The 15,775-nt window shown below is 39.5% G+C and overlaps 1 protein-coding gene across 1 annotated transcript in view; it reads left to right on the top strand.

Moving 5' to 3' along the window:
• RCN2 (reticulocalbin 2) overlaps positions 1–4,240 on the top strand; it is a 20,259-nt gene extending 16,019 nt beyond the window's left edge. Inside the window, exons 5-7 of the mRNA XM_003784544.3 lie at positions 1,376–1,472; positions 2,981–3,123; positions 3,630–4,240. Coding sequence (XP_003784592.1) covers positions 1,376–1,472; positions 2,981–3,123; positions 3,630–3,782 — 393 coding nt within the window. The 3' untranslated portion in view covers positions 3,783–4,240. The remainder of the gene's footprint in view (positions 1–1,375; positions 1,473–2,980; positions 3,124–3,629) is intronic.
• Positions 4,241–15,775: the final 11,535 nt, after the last annotated feature.

Raw genomic sequence — 15,775 nt, 5'->3', positions numbered from 1 at the left:
AAAAAAAAAAAACACCAACTGGTATTTAAGTGCTGTTTCATACAGATATAGACTAGAATTGGAGCCTTTCCAGAATATATTTTCATTATGTTTCTGATGCTAGAATATAGATTGAAAGGTATTGTGAAGGAGACAGTGGGAAATGAGAACAGTATGAGAGGCAGGGAAGCAAAAAAACCCAGGATGGCAGTGAAAGAGAGTGCCCAAGTCCCAGGTGTGCCGAAAGGAATTAGGAGGAGCAGATGGAGAAGAGATTGAAGACTTGGGAGAGTCAGGAGCTAAGAGTGAAAGAAAGCTCTTGGGAAGTGGTAAAGTTTGGGATGAAGGAAGACAGTCTAAGGCTTTGCACTAGAGAAAAGAGTTTTAACTCTCGAGATTGAACAGAAGAATGAGAGGAATAGGCACAAAAATAGAGCCAGTTAAGAGGATATAATGCTGGTAAACTGGGAAACATTTCCAAGACTTGTATTATGTTTGGAAAAATAGGAGGATCCTTGCCAGGAGTACATTAGGGAAGGTTGCAGGGAGGTTTGAAAGTAGAAGTGAAGATTTCAAAAAATAGCTGTAGAGAGAGAGCATGTTAAGGAAACTGAGGCAAAGGCAGATCTCCAAGCTGCAGTGAGGGCCCACGGAAATGGCAAAAATAAATTTTAAGTATGAGGCTTATGTTTTTGTGTCTTCCTTTTTAGACTTTATGGTTCTGGAAGAAAGAAGGAGAAAGTGATGTGGGTCTGCTATACAGGATGGGGATTGGCATAAGAAAAAGGCATAAGAGGAGATAGGAAGGTAATGAGGGAAACAGTGAAGCAGCTTGAGCTGGAAAGAGCCTGCTCTCGTGATTAGGGAGAAGGCGTGACTGTTGTTAAGAACCCTTGAGAAGAGTGAGGAACAGATCAGGGCAATTTGGGATAAATGGGGTAGGTTTGGTGGAAGGGGAAGCAAGGAGGTTGAGATTTTTTCAGGAGCTGGCACGTTTCAGGTAGGACAACAGTTCTTTGCAAAGTAACCTAAGGTAAGTATTCTTTTAGGGTTGTTAATGGATTGAAGGGCACATGGAGATCAAGAAGTTAGGAGTAGTAAGAGGTTCCATCCTCGAGAGGGAGCGTGAGCTTAATGCTGAAGACATTTAGGAGAGTGAAGTGAAAGTGGAGTTCTTCAACAGTGTCAGAAGCATATGGGTGTTGAATTTATAGCTACTTAGAACTTGCAGGTTTAGGCTTGTTTCTGAATTCCAGTGTTGAGAAAGATTGCCCTGCAAGTATGGATGACTGAAATGATTATTCCTGAAGAAGTTCTGTAGTAGGATTGAATCAATATTGATGAGATTCAAAATTTTGTGACTAAATTTTTCTTTTTTTTAATGAACGTGCTATAGGAATTTGTCATTCAAGAGGCTTTAGAAGAACATGACAAAAATGGTGATGGATTTGTTAGTTTGGAAGAATTTCTTGGTGATTACAGACGGGATCCAAGTAAGTCACCTGGGGGAATGTGACTAGAATGGAATTAAAGAAGAAGGAAAGTTGAAAGAACCCTGCTGGTTGAGAGCGCTCACTGACAGGAATATGTAGCACAAGGAGCTGTGCCCGCTCTCTCTGTTCTGCTACGTTAACTGAAGTATAGTCGATAAATGGATTTACAGTTTGTCTAAGAATACTGTCTTGTTCCCTTATACTTCCATGTCCAGATGCAAACGTTTTTTTCCTTTTCATATATAATGTAATTGTCAATTGAAATAAGGAAGGAATGGTTGATATTTTTAGACAAAATCCTATACCTTTGCATATAGATCTATTTAATAGAGAAAGGAACATAAAGTACCGTAAATACTGGTGTAAACTGTAGAAGATGACAAAGTATTTGAAATTAGGAATTTGCCTTTTTATAAGCCAGTGGTTCTCAACCTATGGGTCGTGACTGTATTAAAGGGCCGTGGCAATAGGAAGGTTGAGAACACTACTATAAGCAGCTTTTTTCCAATATTTTTGCATAAAACATTACCATTTTAAAATTGGTTACCAGTTTTACTAATTGAGTTTAGGCCGGATGCAGTGGCTCACACCTGAAATCCTAGCACTCTGGGAGGTGAAGCAGGCAAATTGCCTTAGCCCAAAAGAGTTTGAGACCAGCCTTAGTGAGACCTTGTCTCTAAAAACAGCCAGGCATTGTGGCGGGCACCTATAGTCCCAGCTACTTGGGAAGCTGAAACAAGAGAATCGCTTAAGCCTAAGAGTTTGAGGTCTCTATAAGCTGTGATGCCACAGCACTCTACCAGGGGTAACAAAGTTAGACTCTGTCTCAAAAAAAAAAATAAATAAGTAACATGAGTTTACTTTGTGACAACCCATAGGAAAATTTCTACAGTCATATAATGTACATAAAAACATTACCCAACTAATATTTAGGGAAACTAGCTATCAGAACAGGTGGCACCAGTTAACAAAATTACTAGTTTGTGATAATATGCCATGGTTTTTAAACAGTGAGTTATTTAGACTTAAGTGTCACTTTTTTTTTTTTTTTTTTTGAGACAGAGCCTCAAGCTATCCCCCTGGGTAGAGTGCCGTGGCTTCACAGCTCACAGCAACCTCCAACTCCTAGGCTCAAGCGAGTCTCCTGCCTCCGCCTCCCAAGTAGCTGGAACCACAGGCGCCCGCCACAATGCCCGGCTATTTTTTGGTTGCAGCCGTCATTGTTGTTTGGCGGGTCTGGGCTGGATTTGAACCCGCCACCTTAGGTGTATGTGGCTGGCGCCTTAGCCACTTGAGCCACAGGCGCTGAGCCAAGTGTCACTTTTGAAAATTCCTATATATTTGTACTTATTTTCCGAACTTTTCAGTTTAGTTGTTCTGTTTAATGGGGCTTCCTTTTGGTAGTAAACTTTAAATTCACTTCCTTTATTCTAGGGATATACCAAACTTCTTATTGGATACATATGATTGATATTCTTGTGTATGTATATTTGTTTTTTTATATTAAGCTGCAAGTGAAGATCCAGAATGGATACTTGTTGAGAAAGACAGATTCGTGAATGATTATGACAAAGATAATGATGGCAGGCTTGATCCCCAAGAGCTGTTATCTTGGGTAGTACCGAATAATCAGGGCATTGCACAAGAGGAGGTAAGCCTTACAGAATGACTATTTCCTCCTAGCCCCAGACCCCTTAAATTTGGTGCTATTGATTAGAAAAGAAGTTCAAAATCTTAAGCCAAAGAAAGAAGTAATGGAGTTACTTAGGTTTGATGCATTGCTATGTTTTGAATTCATGAGCTATTTGAGTTATTTGGGGGATGAGGAAATTAAGATTCTGTTATGTATTAATTTTATAGTACAGTGAATAGAATACTAATTGTATTTACCTACAGAGTCTCCAAGTGGTTATATTTTGCTTAACCTTAATATATCCTGGAATGGATTTTATTGGAGAGGAGGCAGCAGGAATCAGGAAAGGAGATAATGAGAAAAACAGTAGACAGACCCAGTTACAGTGTGTAATATTTTTAGATACTTAGACAATAATAGTATGTGCACACCTAGATGGGTTTGACAAGTCAAATCACATTAAATTGGGAACATCTTGCTGAAAATACTTATTACACCTGACATCTTTTTATTTTGTTTTAAAGGCTCTTCATCTAATTGATGAAATGGATTTGGATGGTGACAAAAAGCTCTCTGAAGAAGAAATTCTAGAAAACCAGGACTTGTTTCTTACCAGTGAAGCCACAGATTATGGCAGACAGCTCCATGATGACTATTTCTATCATGATGAGCTTTAATTCCTGAGTGTCTGAGGGGAGTACTGGATCCTTTTTATAATTTGTTACCAGCTTTACTTTTGTGATAAAATATTGATGTTGTATTTTACACTCTTAAGTCTTACCACAGTCAGAATTATCATAATGTAGAATATAATTTTGACCTTTTAGAAGAAAAACAACAAAAACCTGATATTTATTTCAAAACGTATTGAAGAAATAAAACATGAATATTGTGCCATATGACAGCAGAATCTTTCCTGAGTACTCCATCTGTTTAGTACTGTATCGTGGAATATTTGAGTTCTAATTCCATACTTGAAAAAAATGGAGAATTTTAGAGATGCCTGAACAATATTATTTAAGTACTATGTGACTAAGCTATCAATTTTTGGTTTTGTTCTAAGTAGATTTAATTTGGGAACTGACAGAAAGGACAGTGTTTCTAGGTTTAGCATTTTGTTTTAAAACCTTTAAAGGAACCTTTTAGGAGGACTTATACCTCACATATTAATGCTGAGAAGGTCTGCTTAATTTTAAAATGGTTTCTATAAAGGGTTTTATTGTATGAAATAGAACTTTATATTTTTGCATATGTATAGATAGTAATTATATTTAATGTATAGCATAATGTAATAGCATTATGGTGAGTGGAATTTGACATTGTCCAAGACCCTTTTCATTTTTGACTAATTAAAAATGAAATGTCCTATCTTTTTATATGTTTGTTTGCTTTTCTTTCATTTTCCAGTTCAACTCTAAAATTTAGCACATTTTGTTGTATTGTACATTATCTGCCTCATCTGTTCCTTTATTTAGGTAGTGAATTTATTTATTTATTTATTTTGAGACAGTCTCACTTTGTCACCCTCTGTAGAGTGCTTGGCATCATAGCTCACAACAACCTCAATCTCTTAGGCTCAAGCGATTCTCTTGCCTCAGCCTTCTGAGTAGCTGGGGCTTACAGGTGCCTACCATAAGACCAGGCTATTTTTAGAGGCAGGGACTTAATCTGGCTCAGGCTGGTCTCGAACCTGTGAGCTCAGGCGTGAGCTACCATGCCCAGCCTTAGGTAGTGAATTTCTTAAGACTGTTAAATTATTCATCCTGCATATTCTTATTTTGCTTTTTTTAAGAAAAAATAAAAATCATGTTATAATTAAATGTATATCTGACACATTTTAATTGTTCTTGTAGTGAATATAGTTTTGCTGTTTGGGGGTAGAAATAACGGTTATGTAGTTTGAAATTGCCATTTGAGCTGGCTAGTTATCAGCAGTAAAGCTCAATATCAGTGATACTAAAATTAAAATCATACTTGATAAGCATTTCTCCTTCCCTAAATGGAGAATTTCAGCATCATTCAGTGGAGAGCAACTAATTCATCTTTGGTGGGGCTGGGGTAGGGAAAAATGAGGAATTAATTTTTTTTAGTTCTGACCCACAGATAGTTGTTCTTTTTTTTCTTTTTTTTAACTACTTTTATTTGTGGGTAAAGAGGTCAGCTATGCATTCAGTTAATAATTATTCACACTATATATAGTTGTGTCATATATAGCACACACAGCATACTAGGGGCGCAGCAAGTACCTATTGGTACTTGAGAGGCCCTGAAGCTCTTTCGGATACAATTGTCTTCACCTTCTTATCTTTCTACTGCCCCATTTCTGCTCATTTGAGGTGTGATTGCAAATTGCAAACTTTCACACTGTATGAGAGTTTGCTTATGCTGCTATCTGAAGTATAGGTCAAACAATTAAGATTGTGAACTCATCCTAGAAAAAGTGCTACATAGCTCCTTGTTAAATATCACTATGGTCACCTTCCAAGTACTCCCACTGGGAAGCTATGCACTGATCCCAGTACCTAGTGTACCCTTCAGGGCAATTTTAGAACCCTTTTTCTGGAATTGCCATCAGAGCTGTCATCATACAAGGTCTGACAATTAGGTTCACAAACTCGTCTTAGAAAAGGAGCCATTGGCATCACTGGATAGCTTCCCAAGGGGAGTACTTTGAAGGTGACCATAGTGATACTCAACAATGAAGTATGTAATATTTTTCCTAGGATGAGTTTCCAAACTTAATTTGTCTGACCTTGTACACGTTTGACCTATACTTCAGAAGGCCTGAGTATAGCAGTTTAAGAATTAAGGGTCTTGGGCGGTGCCTGTGGCTCAAGGAGTAGGATGCCAGCCCCATATACCAGAGGTGGTGGGTTCAAACCTGGCTCTGGCCAAAAAAAAAGAATTAAAGGTCTACCATTGTTGCTCATCTGTCACGTGTCAGCTTCACTGAAGCTGGTATATTTGGAATAACCAGTTTAAGTACCACGTTAGCTTTTTTTTTTCTTGCTAGATTCTCCAGAACCTGTGCTAGAATTGATAGGTCATCAGATATAGTTTATTTTAATTCTTAGCAGAAATGCCCTTACTGAGTTAAAAGTTAACATTCTATTCTCAAAGAACTTAAAGTTGACCTTCCATTTGATCCCATGGTCCCATTAGTAGGTATCTACGTAGAAGAACAAAAAACATTTTACCAGAAAGACATTTGCACCAGAATGTTTATTGCAGCTCAATTTATAATTGGCAAGTCGTGGAAGCAACCCAAATGCCCATCAGCCCATGAATGGATTAACTGTGGTATATGTATACCATAGAATACTATTCAACCATAAGAAACGATGGAAGCTTTACATCTTTTATGTTTACCTGGATTGAGCTGAAACACATTCCTATAAAAAGTATCTCAAGAATGGAAAAAAAAATCCAATGTACTCAATACTAATATGAAGCCAATATATAAATAATTACATGCTCATACAAATGATAAAACATAAGAATAGTGTAGCAATAGTGTAGAAGGGTGAGGAGAGGGGAGGGGGAAGAAGGAAGGGGGGCATTTGGCAGGTTCTGGCAAAGGGCTCTTCTACAACTTGAACTTTACTTTGGAAGTGGGAACATTGTAACCTAAAACTTGTACCCTCAAGTTTTAAAAAGTTAGCATTCTACATTTAGCCTTGATATTATGCAGATGCAAGAATTTTGGTGATGTTACCAGTGCTTACCAATATTAATACTACTTTCCTTCCTAGCATAAAGAAAACTGCACTTCTCAGCCCTCTTAGAGGTTAACAGTGGCTAGTTTGGAGCTGTTAAAACTTGAGGGAGTGAAAGTGGTGTGTGTCACTCCCAGACTAGATAGGTGGCTTTGTGGAGAAGGCCTCAGATGAAATGGTGGAGCCACAAGATCAAAGTGGCCTTGATTGCTGAGTGACCACATAGAGGTCATCTGGATCCATAGTGGACTTTAAATGATCAAAGAGTAAATTTTTATTATGTTAAGCCACTGAGATTTTGATGTGCTTTTTTATTTTTAACCGCAGCAGAGTCCAGCCTGTCTTGTCTGAGTGAAGATTTGGCATTAAACAATTGGCTTTGTATAAGCTTGCTCGAACAGAGATTCCATGTCTTCTGCTAAGTCAAAATAGAAAACTTTTAAGGCTTTTATTTGGATTCTCATTTTAAATAAGCCTCTTTAAAAATAAAGCTTTTATTTTGATGTTAATAGAATTAGGATAGTTTGAATTTATTCTCAAGCAGAAGACTAAAAATAGTATGAAGCTTTGTGAATTATCGGCTGATTTTTGCCTGAAGGAATTAATCACTTCCATTATTTGACTTCAGGTACAACTTCAAAATGAAAAAGTCAATGGGATTTACACAAATCAGCTCATGTAGTTCTGATTGGGCAAATTTATAGGCCAGAAAAATGTCTAGATTGTGAAATGAACTCAAAGGAAGCCAGGACGTGTCATCTTTGCCTTACTTAGGTCTTCTGTTTGCAGTTTTTTACATAGATTTTATTTTTCAGTGCAGGTTTATATTCATAGCAAAATTGAGCAGAAAGTATAGAGATTTCCAAAATCCCCCCTCCCCCCTCCAGCTGATACATTTGTTGCATCATTATCACCTAGTTAATTGTTTACATTCACTCCTAGTGTACAATCAATGGGGTTGGAAAAGTGTGTGATGACAAATTTCTACCACTGTATTATACAGAATATTTTCACTGCCCTGAAAGTCTTCCATGCTCTACCCATTCACCCCTCCCTTCTCCTCAACTGCTGGCAACTACCGATCTTTTTACTGTCCTTATAATTTCTTATTGTGGTAAAATGCACATATCTTATGCCATTTTGAGCATTTTTTAATTTTACAATTCAGCTGTATTATATATATTTATAATGCTGTGCAACCATCACCACCATCTATCTCCATAAACTCTTTTCATTCTGTAAAACTCCATCCATTAACTCCTCATTCCCTCTTCCCTGCAGTACCTGGCAACCACTATTCTGCCGTAGTTTCTGTTTTTGTGAACTTGACCACTCTAGGTGCTTCATCTAAGTGGAATCAGAAAGCATGTGTCTTGTGACTGGCTGATTCCCTTAGCATAGTGTGCTGAAGATTCACCCATGTTGTAGCACATTGCAGAATCTCCTTCCTTTTTAAAGCTGAATAGTATTTCATTGCATACATACATCACATTTTATTTATACGTTCATCCATTGATGGACAGTCGGACTGCTGCATACTTTTTAGTTAATATGAATAGTGCTGCTATGAACAGGGATATACAGATACCTTCTTGAGCTCCTGCTTCCAGTTCTTTCAGGAATATGCATAGAATTGCTGATTCATCTGGTAATATTTTGAAGAACCGCCATAGTGTTTTCCACAGCCTATATCATCTTAACATTTCCACCAATAGTGTGCAAAAATTCTGGTTTCTCTGCATCTTCACCAACACATGTTATATTCTGGAGGCAGGGAGGAATTAAATTTATTTTCATTTACTTTTCTAGAAGCAGGGTCTTATTCTTCACCCAGGCTGGAAAACAGTGTGCAATCATAGCTCACTGCAGTCCTGAACTCCTGGGCTCAAGGGATCCTCCTCTCTCAGCCTACGGAGTAGTTGGGACTAGAGGTGTGTGCCCTCCCTCATGCCCAGCTAGTGTGTCTATGTGTGTGTGAAGATGGAGGGGTTGCTATTTTGCCTCGGTTGGTCTTGAACTCTTGGACTCAAATGATCCTTTCACCCTGGCCTACCAAAGGGCTAAGATTACAGGCATGAGCTACAGCATCTGGCCAACCTTTCTGTTTTTTTAATAGCAGCCATCCTAATAGGTGTGAGGTGGCCTCTTACTGTGGATTTGATTCATATTTCCCTAATGACTCTGTCTCTATAGTTGTTGCATTCTCCAGAATATCATCTCTTTGCAATTTTAAATGTGTAGATAAATTTTATGCTATTGTTTCTCAAAGGCCTTGCATTATAATATCTCCTTTTAAGTGACATATTTCTACTCAAGCTTATGAGATCCTTTTCACTTTGGAAAGATGTTTAGGAAAGCCACTTAGAGTTTTTGAACAAGTGTAACAACTAATTTGCCTCATTTTAACGTCGTATTTTTGCCAAGTAAATATTTGACCAGATTTCCTGGCTGGTATAAAAGTTTTTACAACTAGTAGCTCAACTACCTAAGGGCTTCCAGTGCAGCTACTAACACATCTCTTTCCTTTGGGGCTGGGGGAGACTCAACACAAAGCACAGAGAAAAACAAAGACTATTAGATACCTAGAGTTTGCACTATTTTTGCTTCAAATTAGCTAGACAGTTCTTGAGCTGTAGAAAGGAAACCAGTTGAATTTCTAACACTGTTTTTAAATAATTTAAACTAAGGGTTTTAAAAGATTTCATGGTTTTAATCATGGTTTTTCATACCTTAAAAAAAACAAACACCTTTTTTGCGTGCACACCTGTAGTTGCGGCTACTGGAAGACTGAGGTAGGAGGATCCCCTGAGCCCAGGAGTTTTGAGACCAACCTGAGCATAGTGAGACCCCCATCTCCAAAAGTAATAATAATCATCTTTCTTTTTAAAGAAATTGAACTGGCTCGGCGCCTGTGGCTCAAGCGGCTAAGGCGCCAGCCACGTACACCTAAGGTGACGGGTTCGAATCCCCAGCCCGGGCCTGCCAAACAACAATGATGGCTGCAACCAAAAAAAAAAAAAAAAAAAATGGCCAGGCATTGTGGCGGGTGTCTGTAGTCCCAGCTACTTGGGAGGCTGAGGCAGGAGACTCGCTTGAGCCCAGGAGTTGGAGGTTGCTGTGAGCGTGATGCCATGGCACTCTACCCAGGGGGATAGCTTGAGGCTCTGTCTCAAAAAAAATAAAAAATAAAAAATAAAAATAAAGAAATTGAACTAAGACTACTATTTAGGCAACTAACTACAATCATTTAAAAATAAATCCTTGTTTTCTGTTCCATGGAAATATTTTTCTTCTCTTCTGAGAGAAGAGAAGCACAGGAGGCATCACTCTCTTGCTTGGTTATTGTGCCATTAGCCATGCATGGTTGGTAAGATCGAAACTAAGATCTTTTAGGACCAGCAGCTGGCCTGTCTGAATTAATGCTTTGTTGTTCCGTCTACAACGAATGATTCCATCCAAGTAATTTATTTTGCAAGAGTACTCTGTAATAAAAAACTTGATTAAAGTTAATTATGGACTGCCTTCATGGTGGTAAGGAAAGAAAGCTGGGCTAGGCTGAGGCAGAGCCATGACTAAGCTATTTACAGTTACTTTACCTGATCGCCCTACAGTAATTAGTCTTCAGTCTCTGCTCCTTCAGCGTTTCCACTTTATAATCCCAAACAGTTAAGGAAAGCTCTCCTAAACTCCCAAACCACCCACCCACCAAAGCAAAACAACAATTACTGGGAACTTAGAGAAGGAAAGAGATAAGAATGATTTGCTCTGTAAAGACCTGAGAAACATCTCGTTTATTTATAATATTTTGCGTGGCAAATAAGAAAATAAGTTTATTTAGAAATCGATGTATGTACATATTATCCTAAATTAAAATAAGAAAAAAGAAATATAAACTCCTTGAGGGCTACAGATGTTTCTTCTTCACCATTGTGTCTCCAGCGCCCAGGGTGTGACTGGGGCATAGTGGAATGGTTTACTTACTAATGAGATGACACAGGATGAGAGAGAGCTCACACAGGATCAGTTTATTTCAGTGACTATTCTTTAATAGCTCTTAGTCTGTTCCTGCCTTGTGGTTTCTATATTCTTAATCTCCTTGGATATTTAATTATTGTAAAGAATTTTGGAGATTATTCTCTTAATTCTAGCAGTGCTCCCATTTGTTTTCCACTGACTATTCCTCGTGTGGTTTGCAAATTTTGACTGCATCTTAGTGAGTTGTTTTCATATGAGTGTTGGACGTGTCCAAGCTTATAGAAGTCTCCCTATGTAGTATGACTTCCAATTTGCCCCGGGGTAAGCCCTGGGGTTTCATCAGTTCTAGACAGTGTGAGCCTTCGTGTGTGAAGTGAGGGAACCCTTGTAAAGACCATTTAAGAACCTGTGTAGGTACAGTAGTCAAGATAGTCTGGGCCGGGCACAGTGGCTCATGCCAGTAATCCTAGCATTCTGGAAGGCTGAGGGGGGAGAATTGTTGAGACTAGAAGTTTGAGGTTGTAGAGAGCTTATGATGATGCCGCTGAACTTTGGCCAGAGCAACAGAGTGAGACCCTGTCTCAAAAAAACAAAACAAAACCTGTATGGTACTGGCATAAGAATAGGCATATAGATCAATGGAATAGAATTGAGAGTCCAGAAATCTCAAATTTGTAGACAAAGGTGTCAAGACAATTCAATGGGGGAAAGGAAGTTCTCTTCAACAACTATCTGGGACAACTGGATAGCTAAAAGCATAAAGTTGGACCCCTTCTTCAAACCATATCCAAATAGTTACTCAAAATGGATCACAGACCTAAATGTAAGCACTGAAACTACTCTTAGTAGAAAAAATACTGGAGTAAGTCTCTGTGACCTTGGGTTTGGCAAGGCCTTCTTACATAGGGCACAAAAAGTAAAAGCAACAAAACAAAAACTACATAAATTAGGCTCAGCGCCTGTAGCTCAAGCAGCTAAGGTGCCAGCCACATACACCAGAGCTGGTGAATTCGAATCCAGCCTGGGCCTGCCAAACAACGACGGCTGCAACCAAAAACTAGCTGGGCGTTGTAGCTGGCACCTGTAGTCCCAGCTACTTGGGAGGCTGAGGCAAGAGAATCGCTTAAGCCCAGGAGCTGGAGGTTGCTGTGAACCATGATGCCACAGCACTCTACCCAAGGCGACAGTTTGAGGCTCTGTCTCAAAAAAAAATAAAACATAAATGGGACTTTACCAAAATTAAAAACCTCTGTACATCAAAGATATCATCAAGGAAGTAAAAAAGACAACCCACAGAATTAGAGAAAATATTTCCAAATCATATCCCTTATAAGTGATTTATATTTGTATATCTAGAATTCATAAAGAATGCATTAATTAAAAATCAAAATTAAAAATAATTAAAATGAGTAAATTATCTGAATAGACATTTATCCAAGAAAATATAGGAATAGCCCAATAAACACATGAAAAGACACTCTTTAGGGAAATGGAAATCAAAACTATAATGAAATACCAATTCAGAGCTGTTAGGTTTGTATATAATCAAAAAGGCAAAGCTGGGTGGAGTGGCTCACACCTGTAATCCTAACACTCTGGGAGGCCGAGGTGGGTGGATTGCCTGAGCTCACAGGTTCAAGACCAGCCTGAGCAAGAGGGAGACCCTGTCTCTAAAACTACCTGGGCATTGTGATGGGTGCTTGTAGTGCCAGCTACTTGGGAGGCTAAGGCAAGAGGATCGCTTGAGCCCAAGATTTTGAAGTTGCTGTGAGCTATGACACCACATCTCTCTACCCAGAGTGACTGAGTGAGATTCTGTCTCACAAATAATAAATAAATAGCAGGTCAGGCATCCTAGTCATGCTGCAATTTATGAGACAATTCAGAACAAGAAATAATTGTCCTTTGTCCTGCATGGTTTTAGAATGCCTCGGGAGTGTAGAATGCCTACACTCCTTTCATTAGTGTAGATGACAGGCCTGCTTCTGATCATCTGAGCCTAGAATCAAACTCTATTTGAAACTATTTTTTGTATAGTTTTAATGTACATGACATTTCCAGAAATTCAACTACTGTGTAAATCAAAGAAAAAGGATGCTTTGTTTTATTTAGAACTTTTCTGAGAGTTGTTCTCCATTCAAAAAACCGGGTCACAAATGACATTGCCACTGTCTTCTGTGTCTGTTCCTCACATTCCTGGCGCAAACATCTGACTACACTACTTCAATATGTCTTCTGGTATCTTCATGACTGAGTCTTTACATTTTGAAATAAGAATCCTTTAATAAAAATTGCTTTCCTTTTGTGTATCTTCCCTATTCTGGGCAGTGGTTCTCAACCTGTGGGTCGCTACCCTCTTTAACAATGAAAATACATTGCGGCATTAGGAAGGTTGAGAACCCCTGGGCTACAGCATTATACTATATATCAGCAAAGACCTGCCCCTGCCCCTGCCCCTGCCCCCAAAAACAAGTGGTGCTCTATTTGCAGAGGGCAGGTTTAAGGGACCCAAATGGGGTAGGTGATGCACCCCAGGCCAAACAATAGCAGAAATACTTTCTGCTCCCTGACTTGAAGGGTTCTTGGACAGGTATGGTGTTGGTGACACTCAGCCCTGCCCCCCTGAGCTGTGACCATAGAGATATACCGATACAGTATGTATCTCCGTGGAGTAGGTATTAAGTACTCTCATTCCCTTCCTCCCACTGTTAACATCTCCTGCCAGTGTCTCCCATTGGCCCAAATGCAACAGGAAGCCAGGGAGCCAGGGAGGCTAGGCCATGCCAGCTCGAGGGAAGCCCAGAGCAGGCCAGGCCAGAGGAGGATAGAGAATAGATGGGGGAAGGGATAAATCAGTATATATTTATCTTTTTAAAACTTTATAGATAGGTAAGCGATACTACCTATGAATTCCATTTCAAGATAGTAAAGCAGATGTTAACAACATAATCATCATAATAAGGAAACACTGGGTCTGTTTAGGGTTGATAATCGCTGCTTAGAACCACCAGTGCCTCTGGGAAATAAAGGCAATAGGTTTTGAATAGAGACTAGTTAATAACAAACAGACTGTGTCTTAAATACTGCGCCCTAATTAATAAAAGAAGGGAGTTGTAGCTACAAAAATGACAGGCAGGTTATGGAATCTGACCATGATATCCCAATGGGAAAGACAGAATTAACCTAATCGCTGTTAGGGGACAATTATTTCTTAATGTATTAGGTTATTAAGTATGAAATGTTCAATCTCCGTAAGTATTCTATCAGTTACATAGAAGTGCTTGTGTAATGTTAAGAAAAAATAAAACACTGTGGTGGGTGCCTGTAGTCCCAGCCACTTGGGAGGCTGAGGCAGGAGGAGCACTTGAGCCCAGGAGTTTGAGGTTGTCGTGAGCTCTGATATTGTTAAGTCTGAAAATTCCCCCCAAAAGCCCCAACAGATGAACTCGAGACACGCTCCGATGTTAAAGGCATGAGGTGAAGTTTATTCAGACTGGTCTGGACTCTCCCGGCATGCAAGCTGAGGATGAGCCCTGAACCCGGGGTGGAGGAAGTTTTTATGGGGTACAGAAAGCAAGAGGGGTTAGGGTCGGATACGAGTATACTTTTCATCGGTGGTTGGTGATTTCATTATGACCAGAGAATTGTTTTTCCAGTCTGCTAGAACTGGATTAGCCTCTTAAGATAGTTACCTTTCTCCCAAAATTATAATTGCATATGATTTAATAATAATAAATATATTGTATAATGTATATGTGTTGGTAAGTCCAGAACTGTTTTATTGTTTCTGTTTTGTTTAGTTTTGTGTGAGACAGAGCCTCACTGAGTTGCCCGGGGTGGAGTACTGCGGCATCATAATAGCTATGCCAACCTTAAACTCTTGGGCTCAGCCTCCCAAGTAGCTGGGACTACAGGCACCTGCCACAACACCCCGCTAGTTTTTCTATTTTTAATAGAGCTGAGGTCTCCATATTGCTCAGACTGGTCTAGAACTCCTGAGGTCAAGGGATCCACCCACCTCAGCCTTCTAGCGTGCTAGGATTACAGGTGCTAGCCAGCACACCTGGCCAAATGCTAGGGGTTTTTTCTTTGCTTCTTGTGTATACTGTAAGCTCCCTGGGACAGGGACTGTGTTACCTGTGTCTTTATATTCCCCTCAGATTTGGGGCTCATAATTCTTTGGTGGGGCAGGGAGGGCTCGCTTGTTCACAGTAGGGTGCTTAGAGCATTCCTGGCTTCTATTTAGGAGTTGCCCTTCAAGTGGTGACAAAAATGTCTCCAGACATTGCCTAAATGTCCCACGGTGGGGAGCAAAATCACCTTCCATTTAGAACCACTAGTCTACTTTCTCTGAGTTCCTTTAAAGAGCCCGGTTTTGAAAGCCCATAATCTTGTTTTCTGTGTCTGCTCTCACAGGAAGCTGCAGAACAGTGTCCAGGGGAAGGGCTAAGCTGGTGTCACAAATTCTGACCACCAGTATCACACATCCCTTTGCAGGACAACCCGCCGCTCTCTCACCTTCCCCGAAGCTGTGTCCTCAGCAGAGGGCTGAGGAAGAGCTCAAACTAGTGGATCTTCAAATTTCCTTCCAGCTCTGACATTTGTCTTTGCCTACTTTCCCCTAGCAACCAGTTGGAATTGGAGTGTATGCATAGTTTATGTATTTATTGAAAAGAATTTTACATTTTCAGTTAATTAAGAAGTTAATTAAATTGCTTGATGGTTGTGACTTTATGGATTCTCCACCTCGACCTTGATACGTTTCTTACATGCACTTCCCCACGCCTCATCCTCCCAGGGGACAAACGAAAAGAAAGGCATGACATTGTTTTCATTCCTCAGTTACATAACCCACTTGAGTGTGGATTATGATTTAAACAGACAGGAAGCAGCACTGCCTTTTTATGAGAGGAATTTAAAAGTGGAGATGATGGATTTAACACCTTAACATTCAAAGACAAAAAGAAAAGTCTGCAGGA

The sequence above is a fragment of the Otolemur garnettii genome, unplaced genomic scaffold (genome assembly GCF_000181295.1).
Source record: "Otolemur garnettii isolate 467f Iridium unplaced genomic scaffold, OtoGar3 scaffold00011, whole genome shotgun sequence".
NCBI lineage: Eukaryota > Metazoa > Chordata > Mammalia > Primates > Galagidae > Otolemur > Otolemur garnettii.
The sequence above is the reverse complement of the archived record's forward strand: the minus strand, read 5'-3'. Positions and strand labels throughout refer to the sequence as shown.